At 34.2% G+C, this 17,624-nt stretch overlaps 1 protein-coding gene across 3 annotated transcripts in view; it reads left to right on the top strand.

The window, feature by feature from the left end:
- The window catches only part of CtsF (Cathepsin F), a 112,968-nt gene that overhangs the window by 71,369 nt on the left and 23,975 nt on the right, over positions 1 to 17,624 (top strand). Inside the window, exons 2-3 of one of the 3 annotated variants that reach the window (XM_075290849.1) lie at positions 6,720 to 7,120; positions 7,250 to 7,670. The exons of 1 other annotated variant lie outside the window; for it this stretch is intronic. In XM_075290849.1, the coding sequence (XP_075146964.1) occupies positions 6,720 to 7,120; positions 7,250 to 7,670 (822 nt within the window). Of the gene's footprint in view, positions 1 to 6,719; positions 7,671 to 17,624 lie in introns of all 3 variants that reach the window. One more of the 3 variants, XM_075290848.1, reaches the window with a different exon arrangement.

The raw sequence follows: 17,624 nt of genomic DNA, 5'->3' as shown, positions 1-17,624 counted from the left end.
GTATATAGGCCCCATATAAAACGACCCCCATATTTCACTTCAGTCTCCCTAATTACCACGCAATAGTTTATATCGGTTCGTAATTATTTATAGCATATACTCCCCTATATATACCGATTAAGAATTGAATTATATACGTATGTAATCGGCCTTTTGTTGTCTAATATATATACCCCGTATGGACCAAGTTAAAATTTAGAAGACGATGTTGAGAAGTTTTAAGACACCTTGCCATCGGTTAGTATTTCCACAACTCAAGTAATTCGGTTGTGGATGACAGTCTTTAGTAGAACTTTCTACGCAATCCATGGTGGAGGGTCCTTGTTTAATTTGAAATTTATGTTGTCGTTAACACGTTTTTGAAGGACTTTGAGAGCACATGAAGAAACAAGCTGAAAAGGCGAAAAAATTAAAGTTTGTTTCATAGAATCAAGTAAGCAAAAGTTAAAAGAGAATTGTGGCTTAATGGTATCCTTAGTGCAAGACAAAATCTAGTGCATTTAAAGAAACTTCGTTTAAAGAAAACAAACAGCAAATCCGTTTCTTACAACGATACAACTTTTGGGCACAACTAAAACGGAAATAATGTAATTTTTCTATATATATTCTAAAATTTGTCGTACAATTTCGAAAAGGTAAATTTTGGATGTATCATTGAAAACAACTTGCCCGGTTCTAAACATATTGTCTTATTGATTTGGCATTGATTCCGAGCCAAAGAACGGGAAAATTGAAAATTGAAATTAGGGATACTCTTAAGACACAATTCTCTTTTAAATTTGAGTTTTGCGTACTTGATACTAGGAAACAAATTTGAATTTATTCATTTTTTCTGCATGTTTTTCATTTGTTATCAAAACCATTTTAAAACGCGTTAACGACAACTTAAATTTCCAAATTCAGACTCGACTTCAAGTACACAAAAAAAAATCACGAAAATTTTTCCAATTAAAGTCTTAATTGAGTTTTAAAATATATTCAATTAAAAATTTAATTGATTCAAACAAATTTTTTAATTGAAACAAAAATCAATCACAAAAATTAATAGTATCATTTAATTTTTTAATTGGATCAATTCATTTTTTGACTTTCAATTATTTTTTTAATTGACTTTCAATTAATTTTTTAATTGATACAGAAATGATACTGTGATTGAAGACATTTCAATTAAAAAATTAATGGATACTGTGATTGAAGACATTTCAATTAAAAAATTAATGGATCAATTAATTTAGTGATTGAATCAAAAACAAATTTTTATGTGTAGAAATTATGCTATGTTTCAAGTAAAAATCGTCTATTTTTGAACGTTTTTTGGCTTTGTTGTAAAGGCGCAAAAAGGCAACAAATTTAAAGACAATTTCATTAATTTTGAAGAATTTTTCAGGCTAATTTTATTTAAGTTGACCTTAGTCCAATAGAAATTTCTTTCATTAGAGATACCAGTTTTTAAACCAATATTTATTTTTATCATTTTATAAAATTTTACATTTTGTCCGGACGGAGGATAGAACCGCGTACCATCAGTTTTCTAACTAAACACACTATCCACTGGGCGACTTAGCTCTTACACTCATCAACAACCAAATGTGACTTTGTTTATTCTTTTCTTCCCTGCCAACATTTGGGTGATAGTTTTATCGCCTTTCGCTAAGATGTCACTATTTCGGATCGCCAGGAAGTTTTCTGTTAGTAAAATCTCAAGCACAGCAACAATAAAAACAACTATCGCGTGGGGTGTTTCCGTTTCGAAACAAATTCGACTCTAACAGCGATCAAAAATCTAAATATAGACTCCATACATCGACATAGCTAATTTTTCAATAGCACCTCTCTGAGACTACATGTGTGTAAAAAGCCACTATCAACCAACGAGCGTGGGTGGCACAGAGGGAGAGCCTCTGACTTGAAAACGAAAGGTTCCGAGTTCAATGCTCGGTGCATCCGATCATCATTTTTATCTTTTAAAAAATAACTATCGCTTTTCTAACAACTTTTAGTCACTGGTTCGATTCCCCGAGAACACTATCGCGTAGTGGGACATTTGTTCCCGAACGGGGAACCTAATTCGATAAGAAGATGATATCGCCTGCGAAAGTTTTATCTTCCGCGGCGAAACTACTTCGATACACTTTCGATAGAAAATGTTTGCAGGGTTGCTTGGCTGCATGTATTCATTAACACATACAGTCAAGTGTGTCTGTTTTTAGAAACACCTCACGTGCACATGTTTCGGAGACGAACGATTGTCTAGAAATAGATTCACTTAATGGTAGTTAGTATTGACATGCTTCGTAATATTGCACAGTAAAAGTTCAGTAACGTTGAGAAACTTCTTCGTACGTTCGAGAAATACCCTATTATTATATTTGCTTCAGTCCATTTACGAACTCATTGGGAGTTCTTAACCATTTTGCCGGTAATGCCCGTAAGTTCAATTCACTTCGACTGAGCTAATTTTGTTCATCAATAGTTAAATTTAACTAACTGTGAGTAAAATTTTGAACTACTCAATATTATGGAATTTACTTGTAGTTACGCCGTTAAATTTTCTGAGTGTATGTTTTTAATTTCTTCGAGTTCATAACATACAAGCTAAAAATAATAAAATTTGGGAAAATCCTATATTTATTTAAAAATCTCTAATCTTAGCCTATAATATTTAATTTAATAGCATACAACATAGATGCTAAAGATCCATTTAAATCCAATTTAAAATAACAACCTTCTTAATCCTCACACATATAAACCAATATCCTTTACACTGTTCAATGGACAATTCTTTTTCGTTTTACGATTTCCTTTGCTATGAAATTTTTTCACAACCAATACGAGTGATAGGAAGACTTTGTTGAATTGCTAGGATTTTTGTAATGAAGAAAATCAATGAGGGAAAATCGTGTAATTAAATAGGGCTTAACTCATGTGTATTTTGAAAATTAATTATTGAACAAACAGAAGATAACATTGTTATAGTGACAGTGACATAGCTATGCCGGAGACACGAGAAAAACGGTAGTAATGTCGTAATAAACATTTTTTTTTTAGATTTTAGTTCTATAATCGTATATCTACAGGGTGTATAGGAATCGAAATTTCTTATGTGAAATATGTCCCCAAATGTATTGTAATTTGGCAATGATGCTCTTGTAATGAGGAGTAGTGGTTTATTTATTAAGTTTTTCGAAAAGCTAAAATACAATCCAAAGTTTCAGTAGCTTCCAGTTTTGGAATTTCAAAACAGAATTGGATGGTTTTGTCGGTCAAACTATGCTTTCAATTTATTGGAAAATATCAGCGAGAAACAAATGTTTTTTTTTTAAGTCGACTCAAATCGTATAGTCGACTTTTGACAGCTGAATTGACTTTCAATGAAAAACTCGAATTTGAATGGCGGAATGGAGAAACGTTTCCACATGATCTCAGTATCAAAACTAAAGGTCAATAGAAATACTTCATAAAATACTTCAGAAAAGTAATTTCTTTTAACCCAATTTCAGGATAATCGATATCCTTTTGATTTCTTAAATATTCTGAATGTGTATTTTGCATTTCCGATCTTCCGAAACGTTTTGTTTTATTGTCAGATGGTGGATATCAGACAATTTTTTTACATCGAATTCAAGATTTAAAAAAAAAATGAACAACTTTTATCCCATTTGATTGTAATTTAGTCAGTACCTGCACAACATAATTGATATTGGACAAAATTATTATTATTATAAATTGCCGCTTCAAGAGTATTTTTAAGACGACCAGAATATTTCAAATTGTACCAACATGTCATTGTAGAGCAATTGCTTTTTCGGGAAGTGGGATGTATCAAATTTATTATAATGGTACCAACTTTTACATACCTGAACACATTCAGCGATTCACAATCTTTTTCCCACATTCTATGAAGTTCTTTGGGATCATTTAAAAGTTTGGCAAATATTAGAAAAACGTCTTTAAAATAAAGTGTTGAAAGGCATCTATTATTTTTGAAGGATTTTTGGCTTTGTACACTTAAAAAAAGTGAGCCCACCAGGAAGAAAGTTTTTGTTACGATTAGAAAATTTTGAATATTTTTAAAAAATTTTAACCCTCTAATGCTCATTTAATAAGGAAGCTTTTAGTAAAACACACCTTAAGACAACAAAAATGGGCAAAATAAAAAGAAAACTTATTTGAAACTATTCAAGAGGCTTTGCATCATATGCTGAATTTTACCGTGTAATTTTTTCTTGCTTTTGTGTCGTTAACATTGAAATTTTAATCAGCTGGCAAAAAAATTGGGGCATTAGAGGGTTAACTAAATAGTATCACAAACGCTGGCATCACCCCGATATCACTAAAATAAGTAAATATTTTTCGACAAATTCAAGAAAATTTATTAGACATAAATAATTTTGTTCACTTGTTAAAGAAAATTTTGTAGTTTGAAGGAAAAAAATGGACTTCAAAATCGCAAGAATGTCTTTAGTGACATACGAAGTTCATTATGAACGCATTAGTAGTAAAATTTACAAATTTAAAGAAATAATGAACAATTTTGTGAGAAGTACGAATTTAGTAAATCTTTATTATAATTTTTTCCCATGTTTTAGTTCATTTAACTAACGTACGCAAAAAATTATTGGAGTAAAGAAAACTTTTTCCAAATATAATAATTTCATGAACTAAAATAAAGTTAAATTGACTTTAGAGAGTTCACTTTTTTTTATTAAGTCTATAGATACAAAATCCTTAAAGACTAATATGTACAAACAAAGATAAAGATAACTACTGGTTTAAGTGTAAAATAATATTTCTCTTCAGAACAACTCGTTGCTCAGACAGATTTATAATGGCATAATATTTATTGAACTGAAGGCATAACCTTCGTAACGGATCGTTGTTTGCATAATCTGATCTATAATACGGAATTTTTAGCGGTTCAAAATTTCTGCTACATTTAACAGGTATGTTAAATGACAGTTTGTTGAGAAGAAACTCAGAATCAATTTCACCTTGAATTATATTCATTATGAAAGAAATATTTAACATAGTTCTACGACTTTGTAGTGAGGGTAATTTTATAAGATTTAGGCGAAATTGATACGATGGTAAAGACTGGCGATCCCAACCTCTGTGTCGAAGACAGAATAGAAGAAATTGCTTCTGGACGGATTCAATCTTATTTGAGTGGATTGTATAATATGGATCCCAAATTATAGAACCATACTCAAGGTTGCTTCGTACTAATGAAGCGTAAAGTATCTTGGTAATTGAGTAATCTCTAAATTCTTTGCTCCAACGTTTCATGAATCCGAGAGTAACAAATGCCTTACGGATGGCCATAGACATATGTTGGCGAAAGTTCAGTCGTTGGTCCATTAGCAATCCAAGATCCTTGGAAGAATCTACTGCTTCCAGCTCGTTAGTCCCAATAGAATAACTCGGCTCGAATACAGTTCTTCTCGAAAAGCGCATCAATTTACATTTCGAGATATTTAATTCCATTAAATTTATCTCACAACAATCGTAAAAGTTATCAAGGTCGAACTGAAGATACCTTCGTTCGTCGGGATTATTATAGGAACGAAATATCTTTACGTCATCCGCGAACATAAGAATACTAGAAAATTTTACAACTGATGGGAGGTCATAGCCAAGATACAAAAAGTCAACAAATTTATCGACAATTTCATTAATTTTGAATTTTTCAGAATTACTAAAGCCAAGTTGATCTTAGTCCAACAAATTTTTCTTTCATGTAAAGATAACCATTTTTAAGTCAAAACGACTTCTTTTCAATGTCAGGAAAAAAACTTCATATCCGAGAAATGCGTGTTCTATGCTAAGCCAAATTAGCTTTCTATTTTTCATGTTAGCCTGATACCGAAACAGGCGATTAACGTCCAAATGTATGATATTTTAATTTTACAATTAATTATTTTTCGAGCTTTATGGACAAATTACATCAAAGAATTTGATCTATGGAACCATTAAAAAGAAAACGTCAGATACAAATATATACATGCCTAGACTGTACATGTTTCAGTTCGGGCGAATGAACTTTTCCACAGCCTTTAGTATAGATCTGGCTTTCGTATTTTAAGGACATGAAATCTTTGACCAAAAGTGATTAAAAATTGTTTTCTTAAATTAGTTTCCTCTTTTTCCTGTTGTTTAAACAAATTTTATATTTCAAAAAAACATGTTGTGGATAAAATTTGTAGCAAAGTTCAATATCGACACAATTTTGCTAAAGTTTTAGAAAATTATGAACTATTATGTGAGAAATCCATTTGGAATTTGAAGCTCAATGTAACCTGATTATTTTGATGATATACCTAAAAGCAGAAAAGAAGATGCAACTAATGATATTTGTTATTGTACTAAAGCCAAAGTATTTGAATCAAAATGAATTGTTTTGAATGTATGTATATGTATTTATGTTATGTATTTTATGTTTTTATATCTCGCAAAAACTTCACAAAAACATCTAATCACCTGCCTCATCCTGCTCGTGCACTAGCGATTTCACAAACCAACGCTTGCTTTTGCTTCCAACTAATCCAAAATACTTAACGCCTATGTGCTATTTTTCTGTGAGTCTTTTGTCTAAAAATCAAATCTCCTTTGTTTTATTTCATTGTTATCCAACCAATGTTCCTTCTTCATCCATTTCACGGAATGAACCAAAAAAAAAAACACCTCTATTATACCAAAATTACACTACGAAATAAACACAGAATGAAACCGAGGCAGATTTACAACCAGTATCGGAGGAACCCATAAAACTGGTACATGTCCTAAATCCAGGCGAACGTGAATATCTGTCGCCCAATTTAATAGGAGTACAGAATATAGCCATGACATTTTTGCCACTCTCCATAAATTTCCTTAATATTGTGGATGCATTCCGAGAGATTGTAAACGGTGTCCGATATGAAATCACAGTCAATGGTATGGACACAAAGGATAATGATGCCGATATCGTTTGCCATTTGGTCATTTTGGAGAAACCTTGGTTGCGCACCGAATGGGGTGACAAAGTTCGTGAACTGCAACATTCCAATTGTAGCAGCAATGCGGCTGAAGATGAGGATATGTCGGGACAATCTGGAGCACGGGCCAATGAGATTAATGATAAGTATGTGAAAAGTACCGTTTTCAATGGAGGTTCACGCAATGAACTTTCCAATGAAGAAATGAAACGTCTAGAAGATCAAATATTTCCCTCAGCTATTAGTTCTAAACGTACTTCATCCAATAACCTTAGAATCCATCACAATGAAAATCCTGTAGAAAATCCCAGCAATGGTGATAAATCTGCTGATGAAACAACAACAACCACAACGGAAAATCAACCAACGCCAGAGGAGGAGGAGGAGGTTACCGTGGCCAATACAAGTGAGGAGGCTAGAGGTCAGGACCAACAACCAGCAGAAGAGCAAACTACATCTGAGACCATTGTAGATGAAGTTGGTATAACCTCATCGAGCATTGCTACTAGCACTGAAAGTACCACCACCACTTCAGAAGGCGGCAGCGATAGTAGCGTTCCCGAATTAAGTGAGGATGACAAAAAGTGGTTGGATGACATCTTCTCCATTGGTGCCTTAAATTTTGAGAACTCTTTAAATGCTCGTCGTAAAGTAGATGCTGCTGGTGATGATGATGATGGTGGGCAACAGAAGCAGGTAAACATAAGTTTTCTCTCATACATACACGCACATAATCCTCTTGTTTCATTCCCATTCCGGTTGTTGTTTGTCTCATGAATATTGGTGTTGGTTTTGGTCATAAAACGCCACTTGGAATTGTTGCATATTTATTCGACTAAAGTGAATTTCATCCAAGTACTCCCATGTTGGTCATTATTTGTATTCATAATGAACTTACTCCTACTTTAAGCAAAGGCAATGAGAAGGACATTCAAGGACTTGTAAATAAATAGTGATAGAACATGAGCGTAACTGAGATAATCGCCAGTGTGGGGACGGAAGGGTCAAATAAAAATTTGAGTGTTCTAATCAATTAAAACAAAAATCAAAGACAATTGCAAAATCCTTACTATTGATTTATTTATATAATTATGTATATTTCATGATCATTCCAAAAGACAAGTGGCAAATATTCACAAATCAACGAGTGCAGCCCAATTTTATTTACAACTCAATAATAAAGACCCTGTCACAGTGTCAGCCACTACCTATAGAGAAATTTTACAATGCTTTAATGAAGATTTATCCACATTTGAAGAATATTTCAATTTTTCTCCATGCTCATTTCTATGTTAAGCTCAGATTCTTTTTATTTTGAAATCCTCAGCAATGTCACCAAGCATTACTGAGAGGGGAAAGCAGCGCTGAAAACTTATAGGTGATGCTTTGTATATACAGGGTTGTAATTAGCCTTGGGCAAAATCGTTGACCGTAGTGATTCGGACTTATCGTTTCTTTTGTACAAAGGAACTAGTTAGGTTAGGTTAGGTATAGTGGCAGCCCGATGTATCAGGCTCACTTAGACTATTCAGTCCATTGTGATACCACATTGTTGAACTTCTCTCTTATCACTGAGTGCTGCCCGGTTCCATGTTAAGCTCAATGACAAAGGTCCTCCTTTTTATAGCCGAGTCCGAACGGCGTTCCACATTGCAGTGAAACCACTTAGAGAAGCTTCAAAATCCTCAGAAATGTCACCACCATTACTGAGGTGGGATAATCCACCGCTGCAAACTTTTTGGTGTTTGGTCGAAACTTGGTTTGTACCCACGACCCTGTGTATGCAAGGCGGGCATGCTAACCATTGCACCAAGGAACTAGTTCCTTCATATCGTTCCATCGTTCCTTTTCGTTCCGGCTTTTTATATTTGTCATCTACTAAAGACAGACATGACATTGGTTGTTCACTTTGTGCAATGAAGTTCGTGGTCAAATGAAAGATACGAAAAATATGGAAAATTTAGTTGAATTTTCTTCAAATAGATAGAAAAAATAATAAAGAATGATATGGATAATTTAAGAATGTAACTAAACTCAAATTTGCAATGGCTGTATCCTAAAAGATTTTTTTGTGTTTTGTGAAGATCCTTAGATGGAACCAATGTTCCTATTAAATAGCAACATGCCAATCAATGCTTTAATATACACACGCGCCAAAATGAACGAATCAAACAAAAGTAAAAAATTAAGCTGCGACCCCCGGAACGATGGAGTGTAAATTGAAAATAAAAAAAAACTTATTATACCCCCATCACCATTCTATGGTGGTGGGGGTATAATAAGTAAAGCGCTATATGTTGCCTTTGGCAAGAATTATGGCCTTCAAACGGCCTACAAAGCCATCAGACGAAAGGGCCATTCCTGGAGAAGCTCCATCTTGGTCGACACTCACTCTCCACACTGAGAATCGGAGATGTTGTAGCGTTGTGCGGAAATGAATTAAGGATCCATCTTTTTAACCATGGAAAGTCATCCTTATTTTTTGTACGCTAACGTCATCCTGCGTCATTTTGACTACGGCTTATTTCAAGACGCTATAATTTGCATCGTGAACAAAAATGAGAACCAAAATTGAGTTTATTTTCTTATAGAATTTGTTTTTAATTAGTATACAACAAAAATGCATAAAATGATTGAATCAGTATAACTTAAATTTATCATTTTCCAATCGACTAAAATGCATTTTAAATCCAAAATGAAATTACGCGTCGACATTCTGACGAAGGACTGACTGTCCAGGGTTAAGCAATTATTCTTTGACGTGTTCCATTTACCTATTTTATTTGGAATGTCCATGATCTGCAACCTTAATGTTTGTCTGCCCAGGGCTTCAATACTTCACGGACGAAAAAGACTGTTTTTCATATGTTGGGATGTAAAAATTATATGTTTGGAACACACATTTTTTAACACAATATTTTTAATTGCAAGCATATAATGTTCATAAACTATCATAACATGTTTGGAACATATATGTTAGAACATATTATGTTTGGGACATAAAATGATTGTAAATATAATATGCTTAGATGGAAACATATATTAATGTGGAAATAGTGTGTTTAGAAAGAGAGATCTAGAGAGTATGTTGCAAGTAAAATAATGGAAGTAACCAATTGGCGCCTTAAAACTATATCCACACAAAGAAAATTTCATTAAAATTTTTTTCTACCACTGTATGCCCTAAGGTTAAACATAATATGTTTGAAAAATACAAACAATATTTTGTTTGGATGTTACAGAAGCGATTTTTTTTTGAGGGTGTGATTTTAGGACCCATAATATTCGGCATTTATTTTGACCCCACAGTCGATTAATACGAGTGGGGGGTCGACCATTGGTCGTTACGGTGGTCCACACCATTACCATCAGCGGCGCTTGTGTTCTGGTGGCCAATCGTAGGTCGAAATTTTCAGCTGACATCGTTGACAGTAAACCCGATCATTTTGTTTGTTCACAAACTAATCTATTAGGAATGGCTGCTTATTGGCGAAAACCAGATTAGTTAACTGGTCCCCTTCGTTGAAGCGAAGCAATTCCTTGTTTCTGTCCAGGCTAATTTTTTGTGTATCGGTAAGCTCTTTCACTTTTTGGTACTTCAATGGCTTATTTTTGAATATTTGTCGCATCCGTTTCCGAGATATGTTTAAATCACGAGTAAGTTTTTTTTTGCCACTGTGGCGTGGATTTCGATCAAATCTGGCCTACACTTTTCAGACGTATTCTACTGTTGTTACCGTTTTTTTTCTCGTCAACTGTTTGGCCGCGATGCCAAGGTACTAGAGACAAAAGATACTAAATAGAAAAGATTTATTCACATTTAAATGCCCAATACAAAGCAATCACACTGTCAAGCTAGAATTCCTTCACCAATAACTATATTTCTGAATGCAATGGTTCAAAATGCTTGTTAACAATGAAATGAACTATCACTGAAATAAATCTGCAAGACGACGGTTTAGAAATGATAGCAACCTGAATTTGATTATTATGGATGGATGTGTAGAATTATGGATGGATGTGTACAAGCTCTTCTAACCCTGCATCTCTATAGATCGGATTAAAAGAAAGCTGATGGGGAAAGCTGGAATAAATTTGCAAGACGGCGGTTTAGAAATGGTAGCAAACTGAAAACAATAAACCGAACAAAAAGTTGTTTGTTGTGCAAACCTATTTTATGTTTTACCCCAAGCATATCCTTTTTAGAGTTCCGAATACGCAATTTAATGTGTAAATTGATTAATGTTTAGATTTAAGCATTTACAATTTTTGATGTTGATGAATGCAAGCTCACTGAAAAAAATATTTACCTAAATGTTAGGATGCGAAATTTACAAAATATTAAGGTCACATTTCTTTAAAATAATGAAATTTGAAATATTGAAACTTTTACTGAAATATTGAAACTTTAGATTTAAGATAAAAACGCTTCAAATATAGGCTAAGACTTATTTTGAGGATTTAGCGTCTTTGGATTAAAGTTCTTTTGGAATTAAGAAAACCTTTTTATACCCTCCATAGGATGGGGGTATATTTGTCATTCCGTTTGCAACACATCGAAATATTGCTCTAAGACCCCATAAAGTATATATATTCTGGGTCGTGGTGAAATTCTGACTCGATTTGAGCATGCCCGTCCGTCCGTCCGTCTGTTGAAATCACGCTAACTTTCGAATGAAACAAGCTATCGACTTGAAACATGGCACAAGTAGTTGTTATTGATGTAGGTCGGATGGTATTGTAAATGGGCCATATCGGTCCACTTTTACGTATAGCCCCCATATAAACGGACCCCCAAATTTGGCTTGCGGAGCTTCTAAGAGAAGCAAATTTCATCCGATCCGGTTGAAGTTTGGTACATGGTGTTAGTACATGGTCTCTAACAACCATGCAAAAATTGGTCCACATCGGCCCATAATTACATATAGCCCCCATATAAACCGATCCTCCGATTTGGCTTGCGGAGCCTCTAAGAGAAGCAAATTTCATTCGATCCGGCTGAAATTTGGTACATGGTGTTAGTATATGGTCTCCAACAACCATGCAAAAATTGGTCCACATCGGTCCATAATTATATATAGCCCCCATATAAACCGATTACCAGATTTAACCTCCGGAGCCTCTTGGAAGACCAAAATTCATCTGATTCAGTTGAAATTTGGTACGTGGTGTTAATATGTGGCCTCAAACACCTATCCATAAATTGGTCGAAATCGGTCAATAATTATACATAGGCCCCATATAAACCGATCCCCAGATTTGGCTTCCGGAGCCCCTTGGAAGAGCAAAATTCATCCAATTTGGTTGAAATTTGGTACGTGATGTTAGTATATGGTATCCAACAACCATGCAGGAATTGGTTCACATCAGTCCATAATTATATATAGCCCCCATATAAACCGATCCCCAGACTTGACCTCTGGTGCCTTTTGGAGAAGCAAAATTCATTCGATCTGGTTGAAATTTGGTACGTGGTGGTAGTATATGATAATTGGTCCATATCAAGTTCATAATTGTATATAGCCCCCATATAAGCGACCCCCATATTTCAATTCTGGCTCTCTACGTACCGTGCAAAAGTCCATATCGATTCATAATTATTTGTAGACTTACCTATACATACCTTTTTTGTCTAATACATATATACCACGTATGGACTAACTCACAATTTAGAAAACGATGTTAAGAAGTTTTAAGATACCACAAACCAAGTAATTCGATTATGGATGGGTGTCTTTCGTAGAAGTTTCTTCGCAATCCATGGTGGAGGGTACATAAGATTCGGCCTGGCCGAACTTACGTATATACTTGTTTACTTTGAAGTATACGTTAGAATTTGGATTTTTAAACTGGCATTTGTTTGCTACTCATTTGTTATTAATAAACCGCGAAAAGAGAATGAAAATTTGATAAATGAGATCTGTTTCCTAATTTGAATTTTATTAGTCCTAGATTTAAAGCCAGATAGGTCCCTAAAAAATTTCTTTATTTTAAAGAAGCCGCATCTTTGGCTTGGAATCAATACCAAAATCCTTAAGGGAAGGTCAAAATCTTTGGATCCAAGTAAACTTTTTTTTGAGTGCTCATTTATCAACATAAAATATGTGTCTCTCAAGCAGAGCACCATTTATTTTCTTACTGTCTTACGTTGATGTCTTTCGTTATCTATATTCGTCGCCATCTTTATCTTTTTTCTCTATTCTCTCTTGCACTATCTGATGTTTCCAAAACATATATATGTTTATACGAAAATTCTTAATTAATATATATTATATTTAAGAAGATGTGATGTGCCAAACATAATATGTTCTAACATATAACATATATATCCCAAACATGTTAGACTAGTTTATTAACATTATAAGCTTTCACTTAAAAATGATGTGCTAACAATTTGAGTGCTAAACGTATATTTTTTAAACGAATGTTCGAATACAAAAGGATTCTTAACGTTTACTCTGAAACTGGTATTGATTCGCATGATTCGGAGTAACATGTAAGAGAAATTGTACCGAATTGGATCTAATTGGCAAACAGCATCTTCCTGAAATAAACGGATTGTGTGCAAAGGGTAGGAATATTAGAGCGCACTGGAGGAAATATTATGACACTTCAACTTTTAATTTACGTATAATGAATAATGGATAATGCCCTTGTAAAAAAAAGAAATACCTTTTGAAAACTTTTTATAAGATTGTAAACTTTGATTTAAAAATGGTGTTTGTTATTTCTTTTTAATGTAAAGCTTGAAACTCATAATTTGAAAAGAGAATCGTTAAAAAAATTGATATTTTATACTTTAAACTATTCAGAAAAAGGGTTCAAAAATAAGTTTTCAAGATGCTTCGTCGTCGATTCCTGTAAAAAGAAATTGGGAAAAATTAAAGAAATTTTTATATTAGTTCGACTTAAAGAAAAAATGTTTCTTTAAAACGTTTTTACCGCAAACAAAAACACGTCATAGGTTTCAAACTAATTTCAAATTTTTAAACGAAAGAATGATTTAGCGTATGATGCTGATATCAAAATGTTTTGCTCCCTTCCCATGTTACCACGTCCATGGTCGTAGTAGATATGGCTGGGATGATATCTGTTTAAACGGAAACAGCACAAATCCTTTCAATGCTCGAGCAACTTGATTTGAGAGCGGTAAGAGAGATAGAGTGATTGAGTAAATAAGTAGCCAGCTGTGGCGCCCAATGTGCGTGCACAATCTTCTTAACCCCCTCCCAGAAAAAATTCCAGTTTTAATTAAGAAATTATTTAGTCGTTCTTGTTTTTACATGAAACATTGTTGAGTTTACGTGGAAGGGAATACCCATCCACGTAAATGGGCCTTTCTTTGCGTACAAAGATGATAACTTAAATATTTTTTGAATTTGCGACATATTTTCTATTCCCTCAACAATGTTTAAACTAATTGTTGCTCCCCATCCCCTTCCACTTCAAGTCCTTCGCCATTATTTGTACAGGGAATGTTGTTGCAGAAATTGTCGTATTAAACTTATCCTTGGCATTTATTTGTTGTCACTCACTAAAATAGCCGCCAGAGGAAATGGGTGACATACCATCGTCAGTGACATCTGGTACATGGCTCGTAATGCCGCACAAATGGTATGTGTATTTAGTGACGAAAAATGTTGCAATTAAACATTTTTATATTATTAATTTTATATTTGATATAAAGTTGAGAGTTTGAAGAATGTTTATTATTATGAGCGGTGGAGAGAAATACAAACTCCCTTGTGTTGAGTCTTTACAGAAAGAAAGTTGGATTTGGAGCTCCCCCTAGGATTTAAATGTAAATCTTTAGTTTTTCATACCATTGCTCGTTATCGTGATACTGACCGTGTTGCTTCGCGCTCGAAACGTAGACGGAAAAACGGCAACCACACCAAACATTATCCGAAAAGTAAAGGCTAGTTTTATCGAAATCCACGCCGCAGTGGTAGAGAAGCCATTCCAAATTGTGCGGTTTGTGAAGAAACAAAATGATCATGTTTATTTACCAAAATGGTGCACTGATTGGAAACCACAAATCAAGCGTCGTCAACTTCCAAATTTTTTTGCTGGGTAGTTTATGAACTTTATATGATTGCACTTAAAATAATGTGCTAAAATTTTGAGTTCCAAACATATAATTTCTACACTCAAACATATTTATTTATTTATTTATCCTACACAAATTACGACTTATATTTACTGTACATGAATTTTGGTTAAAAGGTATTTCCTCTTAGTAATTTAGTGAAAAGTTACGATAGGTTCAAATAAATAAAGAAAAGCAAAAACAAAATCTAAAAATACAATTAAAGAATTAAGAGAAAATATTATAATTTAAAGGAAACAATAGACAAAAATAATTATAAAGTGAATGTATTAATTTAAGACAAAATGGAAAGAAAATATAGCATATGCTGTTAAGATTAGTTTGATAATAGATTTAAATAATGAGAAAATAACATGTTTTTGAATTCTAATGTGTTGCTGTTTCGTTGTATGTTATGAGGGAGTACATTCCATCGCATGTGTAAAGAAATGCCAAGTTGAAACCAGACTTCGATGCCGCAAAGGAACTAATTTCTTATCCCTGTTAGATCTCGCAAAGCGAAGCCTCTCATATAAGTACCTAGGTTCACGCGTATAAATAACTCTATGAAGAAAAAAAATTGTCAGATTCTCAACAAGTTATCGAATGATACACCATAAAGAAGTTCCCTGTATCTGGTGATATGGTCAAAGCGCCTCAATCCTCACTGAAAAAAAAGCATGCCCAGTTCCAAAGATTTTGTCTACTTTAAAAAATTTGGTATTGATTCCGAGCCAAAGAAGCGGAGAATACAAGTAGGGATACTTTTAAGACACAATTCTCTTTTTCAGCTTTTTTCTTCATATGCTATCAAAGTCCTTTCAAAACGAGTTAACAACAACTTTATTTTCCAAATTAAGACTCGACTTCCAGTAGAAATTATTCTATGTTTCAAGTAAAAAACTTATTTAAAATAAAGTTTTGAAAAACATGTCCTATATTTGAACGATTTTTTGCTTTATAGTCAAGATGCAAAAAGACAACAAATTTAAAGACAATTTCATTAAATTTAAAGAATTTTTCTGAATTATTAAAGTCAAGTTGGCCTTAGCCCAAACGTTTTTTCTTTCATGTTATGATACCCATTTTTAAGTCAAATCACTTAATTATAAGGACAATACGACTTCATTGAAAATTTTATCGACTTTTGGACAAGGAAAAAAAACTTTATATTAGAGAAATGCGTCTTCTATGCTAAGCAAAATTTGCATTCGTATTTTAAAGACATGAAATCTTTGACTTCACGACAATATTTTTTCAGTGCATAAACGTATCTCACGATATTATTGTAATTGTAATCGTTGCGATGCCGTCTGCTTCCGGCATCGCAACCCGAAAATAGTTCACTTCCATACAACAATCCTGGCAAGACATAACTCTTCGCTAAGATAACTCTTGACTTGAGCGGAGTAAAGCGTTGTGTGTGCCATAAGGTTCTTAATTTTGCAAATGCCTGACCAACAATGTAGTTTATGTGATCCCCCCAAGACAAGTTGCCATTCAATACTACACCAAGATTCTTGGCCGTGGAAACAATTTCCACCTGTTGTCCGTCAATCTTAACCTCAATGTCGTTAGGAACCTGAATACCACGTCCATGTGTCACTAGGAAGTTGGACTTTCTTGGATTCAGGAGAAATCGATTTCTTGTAGCCCAGTTGTTCACAGAAAGGAGGTCGTCATTGATCATGTCTATACCGGCGCTCAAAGAACGGATATCGCTGCTCATATATATTGTACGTCATCAGCGTACATCTGTAACCTGCTATATCTCAAAACATGTGGCAATCATTTATATATAGAGGAGGAGAAAAAAGGAGAGGACCAAGAGTTGAGCCCTGCGGTACACCTAAGGGGATGAATTAATTAAGGGATCCGAAGTACCAATAGCCGTGTATACCGATTGTTTCCTGTCAACGAGGTAGGAATACAGAGGACGTACCGAACTGACCGGAAAATTAAAAAAGTTCCTTAGCTTCAAACATAAAAGGGAATGATCCACCGAATTAAACGCCTTCGAATGGTCTATCAGCACCAGCAAATTAACTTTCCCCTCATCTCGATTAGATCTCAAAGACTCACACACATCAGCCAGAACACTTATGCAGCTGTGGCCCGAACGAAACCCCGATTGCCTCGAGGATAAAAGGGAATATCGATTCAGAAATTCTTGCATTAGCCTATTCAAAAGTCTCTCGAACACCTTGGAAAAAGGGAAGCAGTGATATTGGCCGAAACTCCGATTCACCCTTAGGTATGGGTATGACCTTAGCACGTTTCCAAGGACTGGGGAAAGTACTTCTTGTCAAAATAGAATTGAAAGCGTGGGTGACATAGGGCAACATCAGTGGTAACAAAATTCTCACAAATTTGGGATCTATATAGTCGTATCCCATCGAATCCGACATCACCTGAGTGAAGGCACGAAGAACATCATATTGTGTCACTTTGCTAAACTCGAATGAGTTCGTGACATCCAAAGTCGATGAGTGCATAGACAAGTCGCTGTAAAATTCCGTGTCAACTGAAACAGATGGCAAGTTCACAAATGCATCGTTCAC

Source organism: Haematobia irritans, chromosome 1 (genome assembly GCF_050003625.1).
Source record: "Haematobia irritans isolate KBUSLIRL chromosome 1, ASM5000362v1, whole genome shotgun sequence".
Lineage (NCBI taxonomy): Eukaryota > Metazoa > Arthropoda > Insecta > Diptera > Muscidae > Haematobia > Haematobia irritans.
The sequence above is the reverse complement of the archived record's forward strand: the minus strand, read 5'-3'. Positions and strand labels throughout refer to the sequence as shown.